Source organism: Pelobates fuscus, chromosome 2 (assembly GCF_036172605.1).
Source record: "Pelobates fuscus isolate aPelFus1 chromosome 2, aPelFus1.pri, whole genome shotgun sequence".
Lineage (NCBI taxonomy): Eukaryota > Metazoa > Chordata > Amphibia > Anura > Pelobatidae > Pelobates > Pelobates fuscus.
The window spans coordinates 126102672-126127705 of NC_086318.1; the positions used below are offsets into that span (position 1 = coordinate 126102672).

Sequence of the window (25034 nt, forward strand, 5' to 3'; positions counted from 1 at the left end):
AAAACAAATAAAACAAAACAAACTCTTTCCTTCTAAAAGTTGGAACAAATCCCAAAAATGGAGTATGGTACAAAACGTAATCTGATATAGCCATCTTTGTTAAATGGAGCTGTAACTTTTCTGGACAGATGTTCAATCCCTCAACCCAGTAAACACTATATTCTAGGGGATACAAATTGTGGCTGGGGTAACCTGACAAAAAAGACAAATTTACCTCCAGTGGACTTCTGTCATCAGAGTGTGTGCATGGTACTCTTATGCTCTCTGGTATCTCCAGAGAAATGTAAACCCCAAAGGTTACTTAGTTACGTGCCATATCTGATCAGCTAGGAAGGCATTTATAAAAAGAAAAAATAGTGACTAGCAGCTACTGGCTTGTGCATAATATGCTCTGACAGTTCTGCTTTAATATGTCATATTAAAAATAAAACCACAAAGATTAAAACAACAACTTCAGTACTTTCTTTTGGGATGTGCAAGTGCTTTTTATTTGGGAAAAACAGACCTGTATCATTTGTGTACTTGAATGAGACATTTGCTCATCCCTATACTATTCTACACAACATTTGTGTGGATATTTTTTGTTTTATTGGTAATGCCTTTAGTAATTAAAAAATATGGAAAATAGGAAATATTATTATATGGTTATACAGTAAATAAAGTAACTTGTTTCTTAATCTCTCTTCTTCTGGAAACAAAAAAGGAGATTAAAGTTCCCTGCATCAAAACGGAAACGGTGAAAGAGTATGCAGATGCCGATGGACCTGAATTCGAAAACGTGTTTGTTTTATCAGACTTCCAGAATCCATCCTTTCAATACTTGTATAAAGCGGATTGCAGAGTGCTTGGACCACCAATAATCTTATATTGTGCTCGCAAAGGAGAGGTATGATGACCTGAACTTAATTCTAGTTTGTGTATATGATTGCAACATTTTTTGGGGTATAGCAGTAGCAGGTACGATATATTCAGTAATACAGGAATGCAGGTTTACAGTAGAATTGCGTAATCTTCGTGTGTATTCAATAAGATTGGATAACCAAAGGCTACCGGTTGTAGTGTTGTCAGTAAGTGGTACAGATCGTCCTTTGCTAGGCACCTCTGAAACGATCAGTCAGGTCATGCCCCATGACTGCAAAACTTTGTGACAAGTAAATTATTACAGTTCAGACTCATAACAACCCCTTGTGTGTCTGATGTAAATTACATCTTTACTAACATGTGTGCATATCTGTGTTGAAGTACAGTAAGACTGAGTCTGAAATTTCATGATGCAGCTTTGTACTATTTTTGAGATCACAATTTAAAAAGTGTGATTAAAAAAAAAAAAGTCTTCCATAGGGATACAATTTATATTGCATTTAAATAAAAATTTGCTTTGTTTCTCTTCTAGCCTTTGCCTTTTACTTCCCGACCTCTGTATTGTGCAAGCATGTTAAATTTGGTGCTCTGCTTTACTGGATTCAGAAGAAAAGAAGAATTGGTAAGGAAGTGTTGTGGTGTGTTTTTTTTTTTTTTTTTTTTTTTATATATATAAATCAAACCTGTCCAGCTGTTTTTGTATTTAAAGAGGGGTGAAAACCAAGATCTGTTGGGGGGGATGTACTCTTGTAAAACATGAGTTTGAAAAAAACAAAATACCCTCACTGTTGTCCTTGGTCATTATTTAATAACTGCCACAGAATTGTTTAGCGATGAATACTTCCCACTTGGCGTGGGTAATATAGAATAGCCTTGGTATTCTTTGCTTTGCTTGTGTCATTAGATGTTTCAGTATTTTACAGTGAATGCTAGTCGTACTGTGTTTTTGTAATCTAGAGCAATCTGATAATTTTCTAATTTCTTTCTAGGTAAAGCTTGTGACCTTAGTTCATCATATGGGCGGAACGATAAGAAAAGATTTTAGCTCAAAAGTTACCCATCTAATTGCTAATTCAACTCATGGAGATAAATTTAGGGTGCGTATATTTTAGATTTGGTAGCTTAAAACTAAATTTCATCTTTGATATCATCACTTTGGCGCAAACACATTCTGCAATATTCTGCAATGTATTAAATTTTAAAAAATGCATTCTCATCTTCTCCATTACAAAACTCCTTATCTGTTTTCACTGCCTTTATTAGGCTTGGTTTCTGCAGTTCCTCCTACTTCAGTACTACATTATCACACTTATGTAAATCCCAAATGCTGCTGCCTGAATTCTCTGCCGCAGGCATTGGTCTGCAAACATTTCTATTCTGCTAATGTCATCTCTTTGAAATCTTTAAACTGGGAATGTCCATGTTCTACATCCACGTCTTGCCATTTCTCACTAGCTTTCACTTGCAATTGCTTATATTGTCACAGTGAGGCCTACCTGCCAAGCCTTGATTGTGGGGAAAGTGTGGGCATAAAGGGATTAAAGCATCACGGTCTGTGGACTTTGCAGAATTTGTAAGGACCCATGATTGTGACATCATTGCTGGATGTCCGGTGACTAGGGTGGGGGTGCAGGCAAGGCAGGTTTTACTTACATAAATCTGTTCATTGTGAGCACCACCATCTTCTTTCGGACGATCCTTTTTAGCTCCTGGTACTTAAGAACCAGGAGCCGATGTCATTGAGGTATATGGAGCATCCCCCCAAAACTGCGGCATCCTCCATAGATATAGAAAATTCCCTACAGCCGTGCTAGTGACTGCTTTGGAATTGCCAGTTTTTGACAGCAGTAGCTCTGCCCAAGTGTTGGGCGTAAGAAATATACTGAGTAGTTGCTACTTTGTCTCCATGTTTTTATATGTTACTCATATTGATGGTGTTGGAATTGCACTGAAATTATAACCCAGTCTTTATGAAATACTCATTTTGAGTGCTACCGTTGCCTCTAGAAGGGCATAACAATTACGTTGAATTACTTTATCTCTCCAGGTGTGTGAATCCCAATAATAGAACTTAAAGATAGAATTAGATTAATATTTTAAAAACAGACAAATGTTGCACAGTGGCAAACTTACAAAGATCAAAATAAAATCTGAAAGCAAATTATACATATGCCAAAAACAGTTCCTAAAATAAAATGACACTTAAACAAAACACAAAACCTACACTCGTGCAAATCTTACGGTAGGCCAGTGGGAATTCCTCAGTATATCTTTCCTGATGTTGATCAAAATAAAGTTGAAGAGGTGTTCAATTTGATCTGGGATGACCATTGTATATCAGAAATAAACCGTATATACCTATGCCTAATAGTTTTGCTTGGGTGAGAACATTTTATGGAGGATCTCGTGCACATAAGTAAAATTCTGAGATTCATGGCAATTCGAGCTACCAAAGCTGAAGATAAGCTTAAGAGGATATGGTGATGCTGAGGGAGAGCAGTTCAGGTATGTATTTCTGCCTTCCCCTCTCCAGTTGGTACCATCAACTGGTCCTTAGTGCTATTGTCTTTTTAGTGGAGGGCCGTGAAGCCATGTACCCGGCTTAGGTGACTAGTGGGTCCATCACACTACGTCTTTACAGAGAAAAGGCAATATTTACATTACAGCCTAGGGATACCTCCACTGGTCACTCCTCATGGCTACTTAGAGGTGCTTCCTGGGGCAGTGCTGCAGTGTGCCATTCAGCATCTTCACCTTCTGCATGAACTTTCCTCATAGAGCTGCATTGATTCAGTACATCTCTGACGAGATGCTGATTGGCCAGGGCTGTTTGGCTTGTGCTGGCTCTGCCCCGATTTGCTTACTTGACACCCGCAGCCAATCCAGTTCTTTCCTATGGGGAAGCATTGTGACCGACAGACTTAATTCAACACATCTGATGATGTCATCCAAGCAGGCAGATCGGGGTCAGCCAGCACCAGCAGACTGGAATAAAAGTAAGAACTTACTATAAATAGGCGGGCTAGGTGGGGGACTAGATTGTGTTTTTCACACTAGGGTCAGGAATACGTGTTTGTGTTACTGACCCTATAGGGATCCTTTAACATCGCTTCAAGATTGCAAAACCTACGGATTAAGATGGATGTATATTGTAAAGTAATAACATCCTTTCTGATTTTACTCATCGGATCTAGTTAAGAAAATAGACTTGAATTATAAAACTAGACACATGCCAAAGGCCATATTTTTAGATTTTAACATTTTAATAATGCTGTATACAGAATATACTTGTAACAAATCAAGACACTGTATTGCAGAGTCTAGCCTATAACCCTGGTTTAGACATATAAATGCTTGATGCTCTGTCCCAGAATGTATTCTGGAATTGAGCCATAAACATTGAGTTTTTTGTATGCATTTCACAGAAGCGAGCTGGAAGCAACGTTAATATAAGAATTTTTGTCTCTTTTTTTTTTTTTTTGCACTGTTTAGATTAAAATGTAACATCTGGATCAAATGTTAAAGGAACACTAGTAAAAAAAATACTTGAGCCAGTCCAGGGCTGCACCTTTTCTGTGGAACTCCCTTCCCTCTCTGTTTGACTTATGAATAAACTATATATTGATGTAAACATTCTTAGTATTTTTTCCTTTTAGGTTGCTGTTAGTTTGGGTACCCCCATCATGAAAGCAGAATGGATATTTAAAGCTTGGGAAAAAAGGAATGAGCTGTAAGTATGCAGATAGCGGTCATCATGACAGCGCATGCCTAAAACTGTACATGTTCGTTCACCTTAGAGATGACCAACTATATTAAATAGCGTATGCTGTTCAGACTAGAACCTTACCAAAGTAAGATATCCTTTAAAAATACAGAATATTTTAATGCTGACTTTCAAATCTTCTGTGAGCTGCAAACAAAGAAAAGTAAAGGATTCCGCTTAGTTTTTGTTCAATTTGAGGATTTTTCAACAAGTCCACAATCTTTTATACATAAGTCAAACCCATTATAATTTTACACTCTAAACATCTGACAGATTCTGAAAGGGACATATTTGATAGCTTTATCAATTTATATGAAGAAGTGACTAGGTTTGACAAAATGTGTTCATAAAACTATTTTCACTGTTAACCAAGAAGGTTGTCTAATCTGAATATTGGCCTTTAGCCCTTAAAATTTACATTCCATATACATTATGCCTATGGGTTTAGTTCCCTTCCCCAGCCAGGAAAGGTAATATTATCTGATGTCCAAAGTGGGTTTTCTTTTAAGAATATATTCTAGAACTAGCTGCAATGTTTTTCTAACTTTTTTTTTTTTATATTCTACTACAGTGAATTCAGTGCAACAGATGATGAATTCAAAAATTCTTTTAAAGTCCCTCCCTTCCAGGACTGTGTACTAAGTTTTATTGGATTTTCTGATGAAGAAAGGGTTAGCATGGAAGAAATGACAGAAATGCAAGGTATTGGTATTGGTATTTCTTTTTTTTTTTTTTCTTTTTTAAACCCTAGGAATTGCTTGTATCATTCATAAAGCATTACTCCTGTATTAACAGGGGGGAGTACATCATTACATTTAGCAGATAATTAGCTTTTGAGATCTTTCATTGTTTTCTATCACTTTTGTGTTTTGAAAAGCCTTTTAACAAATGTAAATATATTATTTATACTACTTAAATAACTTCATATATTTTTCCTGAAGTACGGCTGCAGTACTTGTGGGATGTTCAGGTATAATTGAGACAAGTAGGCATTCTATAAATTTAAGCACAGTAAAAATGCTTCCCTCTTTCAAGCATATAAATAGGAATTACCCCTAAACCCGAGCAGTTCTTGCTTGTTTTGGATGGATGAGTCTTGGACTATGATCTACTCTGCTGTGGTGTGGCAGACTTGGGCTTGTTCTTTCCCACCTGGGTGTTGGATGAGTCAGGCAGGCCATTAGAGTACAGGAACTCTACAACCTTTTTCCGGCTTTCACAGGATGCTTTGGCAGGCTATCACCAACCAGGCAACCTGTCAAGTTGGACATTGCGCCTGTGCTCTGTTACTGGAACGCACAACAGTTTTTTTTTTTTTTTCTTATTTTCCGCAATCTAACATAAAATAAATTGAGGAAATGAGCAGACAATTTAAGAGGCGAACGTCTTGGTCTACTCCTGAACTATCATCTGGGGGGGTTCTGGCTGTTCAGATTCTTCAAACATATGTTCTGAACAGGAAGCAGGCTTTCCTATGGAGGATCTAGGAAAATTTAAGGAGATGCTTAAAGTGGTACAGGATGAAGCATCAAAGGGAATAAAAGAAAGTCTTTCCTGTTCATCCCCAGATTATGGTCCTGATTAACACAGTATGTAAAATCATGAAAAGAAAGCTTCTATCTCTAAACAGTTTAAACTGTTTAAATTTCAGCAAACATAAGCATGGGGGACACTTCCTAAAGTTGATGTTCCATGTGCACAGTTCTCTGTAATGACCACACTACTCATTGGAGAAGCCACTGGGTTAAAAGACCCAATGGATAAGAGGAGCCACCCCCTGCAGGTAAATTTCAGGCTCAACAGTAGCTAGAGCCCAAAGGGTATTGATTTAAGACCTTGAAGTATTTCTTAGGTCAAAGTTGTAAAGCTATTTAAAAATATAAAGTTAGCTTATATCTGTGTGAGATGACAGATGAATTATTGAGGTTAGTTGCAAGGAACACAAGCACCTTTTCTGGTGCTCTTAAGGCGGTCTGGTTAAAATCCTGGTCTGCTAATACTGCCTCCAAGTTTGCACTGTGTGAGCTTCCATCTGAACATTGTTACATAGCTGAAGAGAGCGTCCAAGTTCAGCCTTCCTCACATTTGAAAGTTATTTGGTTCAGCATTAGATGAAGTGATAAAACAATATTTTCGGTACAAAAAAGGCACTCGGGAAAGGAGGTTTTTATTGGCACAAGCGTTTCAGCCCTGTTACAAAAGGAGATATAATTACAGAGAAGAAAAGAACTGGTCCTTTTGTAAGTATAAGGATTTCAAATCAAGGGAAAAGGGTTCTTCTTCCATGTTTAATAATAAAACAAAAATATTCTGATACCAGAAGACCAAGACCACAATTCCTCTTCTCCACTTATGCATGTCAAAAGGAAGATGCTTTGCTTTCAGAAACTTGCAAATTGATTAAAAACGGATCATAGAAAAAGTCCCCAAATTCCAGGGTGTATATTCAAGAATATTCCTTGTAGAAAAAACAGACAAGCCCTTAAGACCCATTCTAGATTTAAAAACGCTCAACAACTGTATTCCTCACCAAAGCTTCAGAATGGAAACCATCCTGTCGGTAATCCATGTTGCAATCAGATGATTTTATGGCAACTTTAGATCTGAAGGATGCCTATCTCCATGTTCCTATAGCCCAAAGATAAAAAAAAAGTGAAGATTCGCTATAAAAATGGCAGTTTTACATTTTCATTTTGTGGTTCTAACATTAGGTCTTTCTAATGACCTCAAGAATTTTGCAACTATTCTTGCTCCGGTTGCTGCACTTTTAAGAGGAAAGGGAATTTTTATAGTTCCATATCTGGACGATTGGTTCATCAAGGCAAAATAGTTTTTCCAGTTAAAGGATTATCTGAAGATTGCTCTGACAAGACTCGAACATGGTTGGCTCATAAATGCTCATGTATTCCAACTTGAGATTTATCTCTAGTTCTGAATGTCTGTGTGGAGTCATATGAACTTCTGGAAGAATGCTCATTGAAACGTCACATAAATTGTTTCTGGTAGCTGTGGCCAAAAGAGGTTGGAAGATAATGCAATTTCTGTATCACCTGAATTTACAGACCTTTATGAAGACCAATATTACCAACCTTCTGTCAGAATCTTGTTTTAATTATCTGGATGTAAAAGAGCATTTTCAGTCTATCTAGCCAGGAATAATGATTGTTGTAATCGGATTATCTTTTCAATAATTACCAACAGCATTTTAAAGGACTTCAAATATCCGGGGCTTTCATTGATGGATGGATTACTGAAGCCATTCATATATCTTATTCTTCCAAAGGTGGTGGTCTTTCCTGCAAAGTTAAGGCTCATTGTACTAGTGCAACTTCATCATGGCTGAAAAAGCAATGCCATCTCCAGAGGATATCCACAAGATTGCCCACCTGATCTTTTTTTTTTTTTTTCTAAAAAACTACAGGCTAGTAATCTTGGCTTCAGGGGAAGCTTCATTTGGATGTTATTTGTTAAAAGTGGCCATATTTTAATTTCCACCCTCAATTCTGGTCAGATTCTGAGGTAATTCCTATTTAGAAGTCTAAAGGGGGTGGGTGTGTTTATCAAGTGTGTTTACATTTATAGGCGGCCTACTTTTTCCCAATTTGTATACCTAAACATCCCTCACATACTGCTGCTAAATACGAAGACAAAAATAATTAGCAGTAACTACAATTCCTGTTTTTTTTTTTTTATTTTATAAAAAAAATACCCTGAAATATTAACTGATAAATTTTACTCCTGTATATATAATAAACTTGTTTCTGATATTGGCAGCATAACTATCCAAGCACACTTCTGTGGAATGCCATTCCTTTGTTTTGGCAACTAATTGACACTCATTTGTTTAGTATTCATTGAAAAGTGTCTCTAAATGTAAATCTACTAATATTTTTAAGGTATATACGTGTTATATTTACTTTGAACTTATGTTTTGTTCACTGTGAAATGCATTTACTAACTGGAACTGTGCAAATACTGTTGTATGACCAAACAGTATAAACTTAGTCTTCACGTTTGCTGCCAAACATCTTAATCAGTACAACGTTTGTCTGGTATGTTATACAATTTAAAAGTTAAGGAGTAGCAATTTGGGGATCTGTGGTAGATCCTGCAACACAGATGCATATTTGAGAAGCTCTGTGAAGGATCCTTTCTTTGGAGCATCCTTTAAAAATTGGAGAGATGGCTGATCAAAAATGAGCAATGGTGAATGGCACACTTATCTAAACTGTTCACCGGAGCCAAATAGTCTGCAGCATTAACTCCAACACAGAAGAACCAGGTAATCAATTACTTTCAAAAAGGCATCTTTTCAACTTAGTGGATTGATAAAGGCTCTGCAGAGTTCCAATGTTGCCCAAGAATTCTTCAGTTCAGTCTGATTGCCTTGTCTGGAAATTTGCATTTGTCGTAATAATTTCTAATTACACGGTAGATTTTCCTCAAATGCATGAGAGATCCTCTTGTAACTTGAGATTCCTTTTTAATGTAGGAATGAGGTGTGTGACTTTGATACGATGTGCAGTATATAGGAATTAATTAAGTGACACTACAGCTTAATTGTTCTGATGCATATAATAATTATATGCAAGCATTTTCATGTAAACACTGCGTTTTCAGAGAAAAGGCAGTGTTTACATTGCCCCTAGGGACACCTCCAAGTGGCTACTCCTCAGATGGCCACTGGAGGTGCTTCCTGGCTCAGTGCTGCACAGTAGGCAGCACTACTGTTCAGCGTCTCCACACTCTGCATGGGGACGCTGAATTTTCCTTGTAGAGATGCATTGATTGAATACATTTCTATGAGGAGGTGCTGTTTGGCCAACACTGCATTTGGCTCCGCCCCTTGTCGAGTTTAGACTATTCAGTCTTTTCCACATGGGAAATCATTAAATTGGCTAAACAGCAATTCTGATGTCACCAAGTGGGCGGGGCCAGCGCCGGCAGACCCGCGCAGCTCTGTAAATTACGCAAGTTTTATTAACTTTTAGGGAGGCTAATGGGGGAGGGGGTGTGGGGTAAGCCACCTAAATGGTGGGTTTAGCACTATAGGGTCAGGAATACATGTTTGTGTTCCTTTAAAGACTAGAAGAGTAAAAAAACGCAAAATTTACACTATGGTTCTCATGTAATAATATTTGGTGCGTTTAAACATTTTTTTTAATTGTAACACATCGAGTCAAAGGGGAAATTACTTCCATTTTTGGTCCTATGTGCTGAAACAGGTTTATACCATTGAAATTTGTATAGGTACTAACAAAAAAACAAAACCTTTTCATCTGCCCAAGTCATAGACTCTTGGGATCTATGGCTTTTATGCTCAACTCCTTAGTTTCTGAACATGCCTTTGGGGGAAAAAGAGGGTATCTGTTTGTTACAGAACTTTATCGCTGATGTATCGTGAACCTTGCTCATATAAAGCAAGATGGGACTTGCCCAGGGTAATAAGAAGAGTGGATGGGTCAGAAATGTCTCTCATGGGGGATTAACCCATTGCACTGCCCATCTGGCACAAATCTTGTGCCAGCCAGGTTTTCTTGTGTTTGGGGTACTATCCGATGGGTGTTGGAGAGACTATAGTAGTAGAGAAAACTATGCACATGTATGGTGGAAATTCCCCTAATTAGAAGCCTTTTGAAATTGTCTTTAGGCTTGTTTCCACTGTAACTGGAGCCTTAATTTGGGTTTGTCCCTATTCCACATATTCCCCCTATAAAAATGCTATTGAGTTACCTCTTTCTAGCAGCAAGTAATCCTTAGTCCATCTCTGAACTACCTCTGCCCTCTCCCTAGTCTATATCATAAGATGTGGGAACAAATGTCTCACAACAGGAACAATAACTTGATTTGCTTTGGGATTCTGGAGATTCTATGTCGGGACCCATGACTGATATTCTACTTCCCCGTTTCTTGCCTTGGACATCCATCTAGTGTGCTAGTACCACAACTGTTCTTTGTATTCTTTTTCTTGTGCTCCGTCTTCATTCCTTGTGGTTATTATTAAGGGCTGAAGATAAAACGAATAGCTGTCAAAATGGCTTGACAATCGGTTGTCATAGCATATGTGCCATTATGCTTATTTTTTTTGCATAGCTGTGAAACAAATTGCTTTGTTATGGCACTCTCACAATATTTGTATTGGGTGCCTGTACATTGATGCTGGAAAATTCTTACTAAAATTTGCAATTGGGGGGAAAAAAAAGTAAATACATTTTAATTTGAAACCTGAATGTTCCTTTTAATTGAGATCATTGGTTAATACCATCTAACTAAACTGCTACTATAGCATAGCCATGAATGTGAAAGGACCATCATAGAGATATTTATCAGCAACATGAAGTAAGTATTTATTTTCCTCTTCAGATTTATGACAAAATCTTTTTTTATATTGGTTTTTCAGATTAAGTTTCCTGAAGGATATTGAAATAATCGATCTTCAAAATGTAGACTTGTATTTGCATTTGCAAGCTGCCTTATGTAAAGTAATTCATATAAACGCGTTTTTTTCCTTTTATAAATATATGTATATATATATATATTTTGTTTTTTACAACTGTATTTTCATTTTTTATTTTTCTTCTAATGGGGGAGCGGAGAAATCATTGGAATTGTGTACACTAAGGCAAGAAAACTACTTGTCTCCAAAGAATAAATTTCTAAATCTGCAGTGTTACTTTTTAATGGAGGCTGTGTGTCATTGAAGGATAGTTTTAGTATACCAGACTCTTATCAATGTTTATAGTACCTAAGAGTTTTTCATGAAGATTGATGCCTCAGTGGATGCACTTGTCTGACATCCCTGATCTCTATGAAAAAAATAAAAAAAGATTTTGTTAGCCCCTGGAGGTGCTAAGGCTGCAGTGGCTGAAGCCCATCATTTTTCTGTCTGCTTATGACTGCTTAAAGGAAAGCTGACACACGTTTAGAAAAGCACACATTTGTCTTTGTCACCTGTTTTTTGGGCATTACAGGGGCCTTGGTTCAGCAATATTTGTTTGCACAAGTACTGGATTATAAAGTAAAGCATTGCATTTCTTGGCATGGTTAGCAAGTTAATACTTTAATCTCACTGAAATCACCAACCTAAATTTAAAAAAGTCTTTACTGCATAGACCAGGCACTGCTGGTACTTAGAAGACAATCTTCCTTTTGCATGTGCAAGTCTCCACTGACTGACAATCTGAGTTGTGCATGCATTCTGGTCACTTTGCTTAAAAACCGCTTGTGACAATTCACTGTAAACCTGAGATGGGGAATGTAGTGAATTGGAAGCATGCTTTTATGTTACCCATTTCAGAAGGCTTTTGTGAGGTTATAGTGGAAGGTTTAGTAACTCTGGAGATGGATCAGCTGGATAGGCATTACAACCAATTAAATTAGATGAAATGGTTATAGTGCCTATAGTTAATGCTGTAATTTAATTGCCGTCATCTCAGACATGACCGTTCCATTTTGTGTTGACTGCTCAGTGGTCGTTTTTAGTCACACCATTGTTGTGTTTATCCAGGATTAGCAGCACTTTTACTTTTTTATGAATTGCAAATTTATACCTGATTAATACTGTATCTTGCTCAGTTGAGTATTTTAACTGTGCATTGAAATCTATTGTCATATACTTTATGCTCTTTATGCCACATATATGATTACTACAAGTACCTAACCTGTTTGTTCTAAATTTTTAGGTGGGCAGGTCTTACCTGTTGGCAATGAAAAATGCACTCATCTGGTAGTTGAAGAAAGCTCTGTAAAAGAGTTACCTTTTGAGCCTCCTAAAAAGCTATATGTCGTAAAACAAGAGGTAAACATACAAATTGCATCTTCAATTTGTCTTTCTTCACACAAATTGCAAATTTACTCCTAATCCTATTTTCATTTTTTAATAGTGGTTTTGGGGAAGTATACAGATGGATGCCCGAGCAGGAGAAACAATGTACCTCTTTGAAAAGGTATGTTGTGGTGTGTTTTTTATTTATTTTTTACCTTTTTGTTATATTTTTCTGAATATGGCTTGCCTTTCTTTGCAGCCGGACAGCCCAGCTCTTAAAAAGTCTGTGTCCCTACTTTCATTGAACACCCCAAACAGCAATCGAAAGAAACGCCGCTTAAAGGATACTTTAGCACACATAACAAGAGATACTGATATATCGCCATTTCCACCTCGCAAACGTCCTTCAGGTGACCATTCATTGTCTATAGGATCACTGCTTGATATCTCAAACACACCAGATTCTGCAAAGTCCTACTCAGGTAACTTAGCTTTTGTTACGTGTGGATGTGGGGGTCCATAGTTAGAAAAGTGATGCAAAGTTTGTAACTGGGAACTTCTAGAACATTTCATAGCTTTACTAAACACATGCCGTTCCTAAATCTCCCCAGTTAAGTCATTTCTGCTTTTTCATTCTTTAATATAATGCAATTAATCTGTGCATTAGAAGGAAAAGCACAAAATAGATGTGTGTTAGACACTTGATATGATTTCACTATATATTTATGCATATTTGTATTTACCATTTGCATAGAAGGCAGTCTATTTGATGATTCTATTAACCTCTTCCTTTGTCGCTGAATTTACAAAGCATTTTTTTTTTTTTGTGGACTTTTAATTTGTGTGTGTATATATGTATATAATTTATTTTTTTTCTATCTTATTGGCATTAGGAGCAATTGCCTTCAAGTTTTAAGTTTAATTATTCTGAAAATGATATAGAGCACAGGGTATTGATTCCCAGAAACAAAGTTGCAACACTTTGCCTGGTATTATAGAAAGTCATATGATTTTAAAATGCCACAAACTACATGTAGCCTTGCTGTAAATACTCGTGGTACCATTCGATGGAGAAATGTACTACATAGCTAAAATAATATCAAGTTGGCTCACTGGGGTGTTACTTGGTGGGAAAAAGACCAGGGGCCTCAGTCCAAGGGTATATGTTATGCCCCTGCTACATATATTAACCTTTTTGTAATTCCCAAAATCTCACCCTATTACACAACCTTTTCATTCCCTAAATTCATCCACAGCAATCAGAGCTATAATGCAGAGCAGTCAACCTGCGCTACACCACACACATTATACACAGCCAGCTTAAACACATGATTTGAGTGTGCATAGAGGTGAGACACTGTCATGGACTTTAAGCAGGAAGCCCCATTATATCAAATTAAAATAATTGTGTTTTTGTGAAGTAAATAATCATGAAAATTAGATTGGGTTACTGCTTTAGATGTGTTAACTTTCATACCTCCCTTCATGTTTTGTAGTGAGGCACAAATAAGGTTCTTATTTCACTTGTAACAAGAGTTTGTATATTTATGGAAGACTTTTTTTTTTTTAAACAACATTTTATAAAGTGATATTATGCCAATGTAATTGTCAAAGCATTTATTTTAACGTTTAGAACTTGCTTTTCAGACACTCCAAAGACTGGTGCAAAATTATCCAAGTTTCACACCCCTGCTCCTCAAAAACAGTCAGCAAGGTGGCAGGTTGCTATGGAATTATATCAGACTGAGAACAATTATGTTGACATTCTCACTACAATAGTACAGGTAAAATGTTTAGTATTAAAAATAAATGTCATACAGTAGTGTAAAACTGTCAGATTTTAAGTGTTTGCCATAAATATTATTGCTAACTATTAATAAGAACTTTTTAATCAATTTTGATTTTTGTTGTGAGATTAATATATTAAAGTCAATCTTCACTAGAAAAGAACCTTATTAACTCTACAATATATTTTCAGCTTTTTCAAGTTCCATTAGAAAAAGAAGGGCAAGTTGGAGGGCCAATCCTTGCTCAAGAAGAAATCAAGACTATATTTGGTAGTATACCAGATATTCTTGATGTGCACACTAAAATGAAGGTACTTCCTCCTCTTCTCTTATCACCCCTCCAATTTGTATGTTTTGTTTGGTAATTTTTTTTTTTTTTTTTTTTTTTTTTTTTAACATATTGGGGGAATTGGGATGCTAATTACATTTGATGTTTTTTCAGAGTGACTTGGAAAAACTAATGATGGAGTGGACAGAAAGCAAAAGTATTGGTGATGTAATTCTTGCTTATGTGAGTAGTTTTTCTTATTTATTTATTTTTTTTCTTCAATATTTCTCCAATCTAAAAGAACAGACAAACTAAGAGGCCAGTTTTTAATGCAAGGATGATCTGTAGATGACTGCTCATTATGTACAGAGCCATACAATGGGCGTCATCAAAAATGCGTCTCGCTCTAAATTACTATAGGTTTTTAAATATTGTGTAACTTGGAGACGGACAAATAAATATAGAATATCTTTGATAAATTTAGATTGAAATATAAGTATATTGAAATTAATGCATTTAGAAGTTGGACATGCAGGGCTTACAATATGAATGCCTGCTCAAGTAGTATCATACTCGGCAAATGAGAAACTCTACGTGCCAGGGCTAAATATTCTCTAGTGGCATATTATGATGCAATTCTAAAATGTCTACTATTGCATTCAAAAACTGAATAGTGCTCCTTTAAACTGACAAACATGTATTCCTGAACCCATAGTGTTAAAACCACTATCTAGCCCCCTTGGCCCCATTTGCCTCCCTAAAGATAGTAAAATCTTACTTGTATTCAAGTATGAAGCTGCTGCCTCTGCCTGTGAACTTCCTCTGATATCATCAGAATTGGTGGCCTGATCCAATCACAATGCTTCCCCATAGGATTGGCTGACACGGACAAGGGGGCAGATCAGGTGCAGAGCCAGCATGATTCAAACACAGCCCTGGCCAATCAGTATCTCCTCATAGAGATGAATTGAATCTCTATGAGGAAAGGTCAGTGTCTGCATGCACTGTTTGGATGCATTTTAGGCAGCCATGACCCAGAAAGGATCTCTAACAGCTATCTGAGGAGTGGCCAGGGAAGTTATCACTAGGCTGTAATGCAAACACTGCATTTTCTCTGAAAAGCAACAAGCCTGAAGTAATGATTCTACTCACCAGAACAAATTCAATAAGCTGTAGTTCTGGTGACTATAGTGTCCTTTTAAGCAACATGTACATCTAAACAAACAGTTTTATTTAGGTATGTATGTATATGTCTGCCTAGATTATAATTTTTTTAACTGTAATTACTGTGACCGTTCCACTTTAACATCAAATAAAGCTTTGTATTTTTCAGTCAGTGTTATTACATTTATGAATATGAACTGGTGGTCTCCAAAATATTAATACAATAATGTATTGTATACTTCATAGATCGAACTAGTAACAATTGTAATTCCACTAGTAAACTATTTGGGGGTCCACTAATCCATCCCTCATCTGAAAACCAAGAAACTAGAATTTTAGATAAAGCTATGTAAAACTATGAGCAGGAAGAAAATCCTTGGTGCATTAACCCCTTAAGGGTCAAACTTCTGGAATAAAAGGGAATCATGACATATCACACATGCCATGTGTCCTTAATGGGTTAAAAGCCCAGGTAATTTATCACACATTCTTTGGGAACTTGCTAAATTTAAATGTGGCATTTTTATATGAAGTCCTTGATCGTAAAGGTTAGGTGCTGGTATTTGGTGAGTCTCTAGTATAGTTATTTTGTTTTTGCCAACAGAAGTCTTTTTTATTTTATTTATTTAAAAGAAGTAACAAATACTCATGTTTGTTCTTAAACAATATCTGTCTTTTCAGTCTAAAGACCTGGTGAAAACATACCCACCTTTTGTAAACTTTTTTGAAATGAGTAAGGAGACCATCATACAGTGTGAAAAACAGAAGCCAAGATTTCATGCTTTTCTAAAGGTATGCCATTGATACATTTTGTTATAAAGTAGCCCTTTGGCTATTAATTGTGAAGGGCTTTAATGCTCTACTATTTATAGGCGAGTTTGAACCAAAAGCGATGGTTTTAATAAAACTTTTTTATTATTATTGGAGTGACTAATGCTGACACAAGCTCCCCTGTTCCAGGCTGTTAATAACGATGCCCGTAGAAACTTGCTGTGTCCATTATCAATATTGCAGCCCATGTAAGAGTCCCCTCATGGCACCATTTTGCTCGGTAGCCGATCTTAGTGTCTTGATCCCAAGGGTATCCAGTGCCACAGACCTGTCTTTCCGTGCCCTCATGTTCTGATTTCGAGGCATGTTTAGCCGGATGTTGTCTCGCAGAGGCGTCAACGAGGTGCACTCACCCGGTTAGAGATCGGCCACTTCTCCAGTCACCGGACACACCAGGCCGCAGAGCCAGAACAAAGACCCTGTCAGAGCAACACAATTCTGACTGTCGGTCTGCAGCAATTTTGCCTCAATACATGGTTTAGAATGCCAGAGCTATGATAAACCACGTCTGGACATCTTGTGTCAGGCCCCACCCCCTCGTATTTAGTTATTTTTAATTATGTGCTGGGGGCTAGTTTAACCCTGAACACGTGACATCAGAAGTCGGCGCCGGAAGCTTAGTCTGACGCTGGATGTCAGGTAAGTAAAACTTTATTATACCACTTATTCTGCAAACTGATGGGGGGACTTTATTAATAGTGCCTATTAGGGTATATTACATTTTTTTTTTTCTTCTTGAATAGCTTCTCTTATTGCAGTTTTTTTTTTTTTTTTTTAACTTAGATATTCTTCTACTCTCTTAATTACCTGCTAGAGAAAGCATGATAAGGGATGTATAAACAAAGTGAATAATTTTAACCAGCAAACTGGGATAAAAGTTAGATTTGACTATATTTCGGGAGATAATGGGGGAGGGGGCTAGATGGTGTTTTTTTTTTTTTTTTAAACACTGTAAAAATACATGTTTGTTCCTAACCCTATAGTGTTGCTTTAAGATTTATTTATTTTATTTTGCACTAGTGGTGTTTTAGGCAATGTGACTGCTGCAAGTTGCGGAGTAAAGTGGCTACCACATTTTGGTTGCTTAGTTGGATAATATGCATATCGCCTATGGAAAATTGGAAATTGATATTTTGTTCAGTTTTAACATTTTATTTAGGTTTACAATTAAAATGTTAGACGGTGTGAATCTATATATGTTTTTCTTTTCTTTTTAGATTAATCAGGCCAAGCAAGAATGTGGACGGCAAACTTTAGTCGAGCTATTAATTCGACCTGTTCAAAGGTTGCCAAGTGTTGCTCTTCTTCTCACTGGTAACTTAGCATTTTCCAGTCATATTATATTAATGTAAAAAAAAAATCTGTACAACTAATATGTAATGGTGCATAGTACAAGGGAAGATTAACTTTGTTTTAATAACTTTTGTAGACCTAAAAAAGCATACATCCGATGATAACCCAGATAAGATTATGCTGGAGAAAGCCATTGACTCGTTAAGAGAAGTCATGACGTAAGTAACCATTTAAAGTAACCATATGTATAGAAGACACTTTATTTAAATAAAAAGATACAAAAATTCACATTTTAAGATACAAAACATGGAAACACTTAAGGAATTCTTACATTCTTTTATCCGAGGTCCATGTGAGATGATTTTTGTTTGAAGCAGTCGTCAAGCATATTGGCCTTCTCAAACGAGAACTATGCATTATTAATAAATATTCCAAATTATGACCCCAGGAGCCACATTGCTCACTTACCTGTTATTTAATGTAATTTTTTTTTCTTTTCCCAATATGAAGGGCCTCCTAATGCCAATTTTGTCGTTTAACATAGAAAACAAGGATTGGCTTCTCCTACTATTTTTAAATATTAGTGAGATTAATGCCTTCTGTCGGTGTAGCACTTTCATGACAAGTCCACACTTGTCCTTTTGAATAACTTTGAAATAAAGAATTTTTATTCATAAAGAGAAAGGTGCAACTTACGTTGGATTTGGGACATGCTAACATTCATTTAAAAATAAAAAAAGTCAGAGCTGCCTTAAGTTTGCTATATTTAACTATATGATGTATACTTGACTAGCTGCTTTATGTGAAGTATGTGGCTTAAAGAATGCCTTTTGTACTGCATGTTGGACTTGTTGCCTAATTTGTCACTTAAAGTGTGTGTGTGTGTGTGTGTGTGTATGTGTATTAGATCCTTGCCTGTCTAAATGAAATGATTCCGCCGATCATAGCCTCACTGAAATGTTGTTTTTCTCCCTGTATACTGGATTTAAATTGCATGTACACTTAAATTGCTATACTACATATCTCTCGTACCATTTTCAATACTCTTAGGTAAAGCAATAGTTGTAGAATGAACAAATTACATAAAATTGTAGTCTAATCTATGCAAGCATTAAAAATAAATTATTCTATTTGAGCAATATTTTGCTCTTACTGCAATCTATTGTTTTGCTGCTCTTTCTCTTTTTATTATGGAGTGAGATCAACTATTTTACCGTTATGAAAGAGGATAAATTGTCAAATGTGCCAATTTAGAATGTATAATTTCTAACCTACAGTCATATTAATGAAGATAAAAGGAAAACGGAGGGACAGAGGCAAATTTTTGAAGTGGTTTATGAGGTGGATGGCTGTCCAGTAAGTATTTCATATTGGTCACATCTATATCTTGTTGCATATATGATACTGTTTCAAGTCTAAATGGTAGTTTAATTGTTGTAAAGCGGCTCTGTCACCTTCTAGGGTTTTAGCTATTTTTGCAGTGACTGTTTTGCCTGGTGTCCACTGGTGCAAGTGAAGCTGAATTTTACTTCTATGAACTTGTCCCTTGCAGCTGCCACCATGTTCTCTTGAGTTCCTGGCACTTCATCTGCCAGGAGCCAGAGACAGGAGTGGTCCATCCCTGGTGACCTATGGTATGGGCGTTAAACACCTGGCAGCAGACTAGTAGGAGATGGACACTATATACCCTGCAAAAATACGACTTATCTGTGTTCATTTACTAATCTCAAACTGCTTTAAATGCAAATCAGATGAGACTGAACTAATGAAAGAGAGCCTTAGATTCTACCTTGACCACTACAGAGCAGCTAAGCTAATTTGTGCTATTTAGCAAGCGAACAGGGAGTCCATCGGACCCAGTCGACACATTGTGGGGTGGCGGGGGGAGATCAGTAAAACAGGAGTCACTTATAAAGTATATAGTTACTTATTTAGGATAATCAGTATATATTTGTAGATAGTAGTCACTCTGGTGTATTTAAAATGTTTACACTTTTCATTTAATCTATTACGAACATTGCCCATATCTGCTGGTTGTCTGCTGTTACATGTTCTGTGCATTTTTCCCAAATGTGTTTATTTTTTTTAAAATCAGCTTCACCATTTTCAAACCCTTAGTGAAAATTACTATTAAAAAAAATAGACACCTCTATACTGAGATATTGACACCTATTTAAGTGGTAATTCAGCTAAACTTATAAAATATTTTGGTTAAATAAGCTTAACCTGCATTTGCATTCTTTCTCTAAACTGTTTTATGCAATTGTTTTCTGATCATGTTCTCACTTTAAAGAATAGTATAGCTATTAGACTAATTTTACACCCACCTCCTCTCTCCCCCCCCCCCCCCACACCCCCTGTTAATTTTTTTTGATAGCTGATAGCCAAGGACAAATGGGAGAGATGTGAGCTTATGCCTTTAAACACAGCTCACCTTAAAATATTACTTCACTATTTTCCCATATATCTCCCTTAAACTGATTTGAAACACAAAAAAGCAGTGCACATTTTGATAAATATCTAGTGCTGCTAAAAACTATGTAGTTGAATGTGTATACTTTATGTATAGACATTCATTCTGCTTATCTATTTACTAGATCTAATCCGTTTTCATTTGTGGAAATGCAATTGAATTCTGCTGCCATTTAACCTATATTATAGGCAAATCTGTTATCCTCTCATCGCATGCTGGTACAGAGAGTGGAAACCATTGCTCTTGGTGATGAACTTTGTGACCGCGGAGAACAAGTTACGCTTTTCCTATTTAATGACTGCCTTGAGGTAAGGCTCTATTCAATTTAATATATGAAGATGTTTGGCAATCGTGGGTTACTATGAGTTTAAATGTAAAACAAGCTAGGTCCTTGACCTAGATCAGATTGCATGTAGTTGGATTGATCTCCCTGGTTTCACCTTCAAGGTATTCTTTAGTAAACTGTGTTAGTAAAATGTGTTGCGCCCCCCCCCCCCATTTTAACCCTTCAGTTGAAAACATCATTTCTATGCATTGTTAAACTGCCTCTGGCGGCTGTCAGTATTTTAGAATAGTAGTGTAAAACTCTGTCACCTGGTAACTGGATACCATCTGATTGACATGACATTTTCGCGGAGCATAGGCACTAGCCTCTCAATGCTTTCCTGTGGGCCAAATTGCTGATTGAGCCAAATAGGTGGAGCGACAGAGGAGACCGGTGAAGGTGGGGAAAAAAAGGTGTACCGTATTTTTCGCTCCATAAAATGCACCTAGTTTTTAGAAGAGGAAACCCCGAAAAAAACTCTGAACAAATTGTCCCATAGTATTGCTAAACATCCCCCCTCCCCTGTCCCATAGTGTTTCTAAACATCCCCCCTCCCCTGTCCCATAGTGTTTCTAAACATCCCCCCTCCCCTGTCCCATAGTGTTTCTAAACATCCCCCCTCCCCTGTCCCATAGTGTTTCTAAACATCCCCCCTCCCCTGTCCCATAGTGTTTCTAAACATCCCCCCTCCCCTGTCCCATAGTGTTTCTAAACATCCCCCCCCCCTGTCCCATAGTGTTTCTAAACATCCCCCCCCCTGTCCCATAGTTTCTAAACATCCCCCCCTCCCCTGTTCCATAGTGTTTCTTAACATCCCCCCCTTGTCCCATAGTGTTCTTTAACCCCCCTCCCCTTGTCCCATAGTGTTTTTAACCCCTCCCCTTGTCCCATAGTGTTCTTTGACCCCTCCCCTTGTCCCATAGTGTTCTTTGACCCCTCCCCTTGTCCCGTAGTGTTCTTTGACCCCTCGTCCCGTAGTGTTCTTTGACCCCTCGTCCCGTAGTGTTCTTTGACCCCTCGTCCCGTAGTGTTCTTTGACCCCTCGTCCCGTAGTGTTCTTTGACCCCTCGTCCCGTAGTGTTCTTTGACCCCTCGTCCCGTAGTGTTCTTTGACCCCTCGTCCCGTAGTGTTCTTTGACCCCTCGTCCCGTAGTGTTCTTTGACCCCTCGTCCCGTAGTGTTCCCCCTCCCCCTCGTCCCGTAGTGTTCCCCCTCCCCCTCGTCCCGTAGTGTTCCCCCTCCCCCTCGTCCCGTAGTGTTCCCCCTCCCCCTCGTCCCGTAGTGTTCCCCCTCCCCCTCGTCCCGTAGTGTTCCCCCTCCCCCTCGTCCCGTAGTGTTCCCCCTCCCCCTCGTCCCGTAGTGTTCCCCCTCCCCCTCGTCCCGTAGTGTTCCCCCTCCCCCTCGTCCCGTAGTGTTCCCCCTCCCCCTCGTCCCGTAGTGTTCCCCCTCCCCCTCGTCCCGTAGTGTTCCCCCTCCCCCTCGTCCCGTAGTGTTCCCCCTCCCCCTCGTCCCGTAGTGTTCCCCCTCCCCCTCGTCCCGTAGTGTTCCCCCTCCCCCTCGTCCCGTAGTGTTCCCCCTCCCCCTCGTCCCGTAGTGTTCCCCCTCCCCCTCGTCCCGTAGTGTTCCCCCTCCCCCTCGTCCCGTAGTGTTCCCCCTCCCCCTCGTCCCGTAGTGTTCCCCCTCCCCCTCGTCCCGTAGTGTTCCCCCTCCCCCTCGTCCCGTAGTGTTCCCCCTCCCCCTCGTCCCGTAGTGTTCCCCCTCCCCCTCGTCCCGTAGTGTTCCCCCTCCCCCTCGTCCCGTAGTGTTCCCCCTCCCCCTCGTCCCGTAGTGTTCCCCCTCCCCCTCGTCCCGTAGTGTTCCCCCTCCCCCTCGTCCCGTAGTGTTCCCCCTCCCCCTCGTCCCGTAGTGTTCCCCCTCCCCCTCGTCCCGTAGTGTTCCCCCTCCCCCTCGTCCCGTAGTGTTCCCCCTCCCCCTCGTCCCGTAGTGTTCCCCCTCCCCCTCGTCCCGTAGTGTTCCCCCTCCCCCTCGTCCCGTAGTGTTCCCCCTCCCCCTCGTCCCGTAGTGTTCCCCCTCCCCCTCGTCCCGTAGTGTTCCCCCTCCCCCTCGTCCCGGTAGTGTTCCCCCTCCCCCTCGTCCCGGTAGTGTTCCCCCTCCCCCTCGTCCCGGTAGTGTTCCCCCTCCCCCTCGTCCCGGTAGTGTTCCCCCTCCCCCTCGTCCCGGTAGTGTTCCCCCTCCCCCTCGTCCCGGTAGTGTTCCCCCTCCCCCTCGTCCCGGTAGTGTTCCCCCTCCCCCTCGTCCCGGTAGTGTTCCCCCTCCCCCTCGTCCCGGTAGTGTTCCCCCTCCCCCTCGTCCCGGTAGTGTTCCCCCTCCCCCTCGTCCCGGTAGTGTTCCCCCTCCCCCTCGTCCCGGTAGTGTTCCCCCTCCCCCTCGTCCCGGTAGTGTTCCCCCTCCCCCTCGTCCCGGTAGTGTTCCCCCTCCCCCTCGTCCCGGTAGTGTTCCCCCTCCCCCTCGTCCCGGTAGTGTTCCCCCTCCCCCTCGTCCCGGTAGTGTTCCCCCTCCCCCTCGTCCCGGTAGTGTTCCCCCTCCCCCTCGTCCCGGTAGTGTTCCCCCTCCCCCTCGTCCCGTAGTGTTCCCCCTCCCCCTCGTCCCGTAGTGTTCCCCCTCCCCCTCGTCCCGTAGTGTTCCCCCTCCCCCTCGTCCCGTAGTGTTCCCCCTCCCCCTCGTCCCGTAGTGTTCCCCCTCCCCCTCGTCCCGTAGTGTTCCCCCTCCCCCTCGTCCCGTAGTGTTCCCCCTCCCCCTCGTCCCGTAGTGTTCCCCCTCCCCCTCGTCCCGTAGTGTTCCCCCTCCCCCTCGTCCCGTAGTGTTCCCCCTCCCCCTCCCCCTCGTCCCGTAGTGTTCCCCCTCCCCTTCCCCTCGTCCCGTAGTGTTCCCCCTCCCCTTCCCCTCGTCCCGTAGTGTTCCCCCTCCCCTTCCCCTCGTCCCGTAGTGTTCCCCCTCCCCTTCCCCTCGTTCCGTAGTGTTCCCCTTCCCCTTCCCCTCGTTCCGTAGTGTTCCCCTTCCCCTTCCCCTCGTCCCGTAGTGTTCCCCCTCCCCTTCCCCTCGTTCCGTAGTGTTCCCCCTCCCCTCCCCTTCCCCTCGTCCCGTAGTGTTCCCCCTCCCCTCCCCTTCCCCTCGTCCCGTAGTGTTCCCCCTCCCCTCCCCTTCCCCTCGTCCCGTAGTGTTCCCCCTCCCCTCCCCTTCCCCTCGTCCCGTAGTGTTCCCCCTCCCCTCCCCTTCCCCTCGTCCCGTAGTGTTCCCCCTCCCCTCCCCTTCCCCTCGTCCCGTAGTGTTCCCCCTCCCCTCCCCTTCCCCTCGTCCCGTAGTGTTCCCCCTCCCCTCCCCTTCCCCTCGTCCCGTAGTGTTCCCCCTCCCCTCCCCTTCCCCTCGTCCCGTAGTGTTCCCCCTCCCCTCCCCTTCCCCTCGTCCCGTAGTGTTCCCCCTCCCCTCCCCTTCCCCTCGTCCCGTAGTGTTCCCCCTCCCCTCCCCTTCCCCTCGTCCCGTAGTGTTCCCCCTCCCCTCCCCTTCCCCTCGTCCCGTAGTGTTCCCCCTCCCCTCCCCTTCCCCTCGTCCCGTAGTGTTCCCCCTCCCCTCCCCTTCCCCTCGTCCCGTAGTGTTCCCCCTCCCCTCCCCTTCCCCTCGTCTTATGGAGCGAGAAATATGGTAAGTAACCTTTTAATGTTAAACCCTGGCAGTGTGGGCCTTGTCACCTAAAGATGACCAGGGCACAATAGCGTTAGTAATACAAATGTATTCCTAACGCTATAGTGTTCCTTTAATTAACATTGTCTTATGTCAATGCATATTCGTTTAAGTATTATACAATCTAGACCAAGGGTGTTGAATTGTAACCCAAGAAGCCTCTGAACTGGAAGGCCCATACATCTTTACTAGCTTTTCAATTTTCTGTTCTTGGTTAATATACAAATCTGACTGAATCTGCTGTATTTCTCCATACTCTGCCTAAGTCAGTGTGTCTAGTATTGCTGCACATTTCTCTCTTCCTAGGACTCTGCAACCAAACACACTTTGTAGGTACACATCCTTCATTTAACTTGTGTTCCCTATTACTTTTCAAATTTTACGTTTTTAGACAAGGCTGTGAAAGCAATCTGTATAATGAAGTTTAAAACCACCTACGACCCCCTTCTAGTGCATTATGCACTGGGCTCACTGGAGTTGAGTCTGCCCCAATATGGACATCCTATCGATATTCCTAGATTTGAAGTGTGCTTTCTATATTACTATAACTGGATTTTCTTTCTATATTAACCAGGCGATGAGAACGAAAGCTATTTTATCAAAATATCGAAATTTACAGTTTTTCCTCAAGCATAAAAACGGACCAAATGGAATAATGCTAACACACTTGTGGGAACTATTAAAATAGAGAGAACCTTTGACATCAGCATGCTTCTTATAAGTATTGGTGACTACCCTTCAATTTTCTCTCCTCTCAAAAATAAAC

General features: G+C 40.4%; 1 protein-coding gene across 3 annotated transcripts in view; it reads left to right on the forward strand.

Annotated features, from left to right (window-relative positions):
• Positions 1 to 25034, forward strand: part of ECT2 (epithelial cell transforming 2) — a 43180-nt gene that overhangs the window by 2248 nt on the left and 15898 nt on the right. For all 3 annotated transcript variants that reach the window (XM_063441046.1, XM_063441047.1, XM_063441045.1), the window contains 16 exons: positions 704 to 886; positions 1394 to 1483; positions 1851 to 1958; positions 4518 to 4591; positions 5196 to 5326; positions 12307 to 12422; positions 12508 to 12570; positions 12649 to 12871; positions 14037 to 14173; positions 14368 to 14487; positions 14619 to 14687; positions 16290 to 16400; positions 17657 to 17753; positions 17869 to 17950; positions 19010 to 19088; positions 20394 to 20513. In XM_063441046.1, the coding sequence (XP_063297116.1) occupies positions 704 to 886; positions 1394 to 1483; positions 1851 to 1958; positions 4518 to 4591; positions 5196 to 5326; positions 12307 to 12422; positions 12508 to 12570; positions 12649 to 12871; positions 14037 to 14173; positions 14368 to 14487; positions 14619 to 14687; positions 16290 to 16400; positions 17657 to 17753; positions 17869 to 17950; positions 19010 to 19088; positions 20394 to 20513 (1803 nt within the window). The remainder of the gene's footprint in view (positions 1 to 703; positions 887 to 1393; positions 1484 to 1850; positions 1959 to 4517; positions 4592 to 5195; positions 5327 to 12306; positions 12423 to 12507; positions 12571 to 12648; positions 12872 to 14036; positions 14174 to 14367; positions 14488 to 14618; positions 14688 to 16289; positions 16401 to 17656; positions 17754 to 17868; positions 17951 to 19009; positions 19089 to 20393; positions 20514 to 25034) is intronic.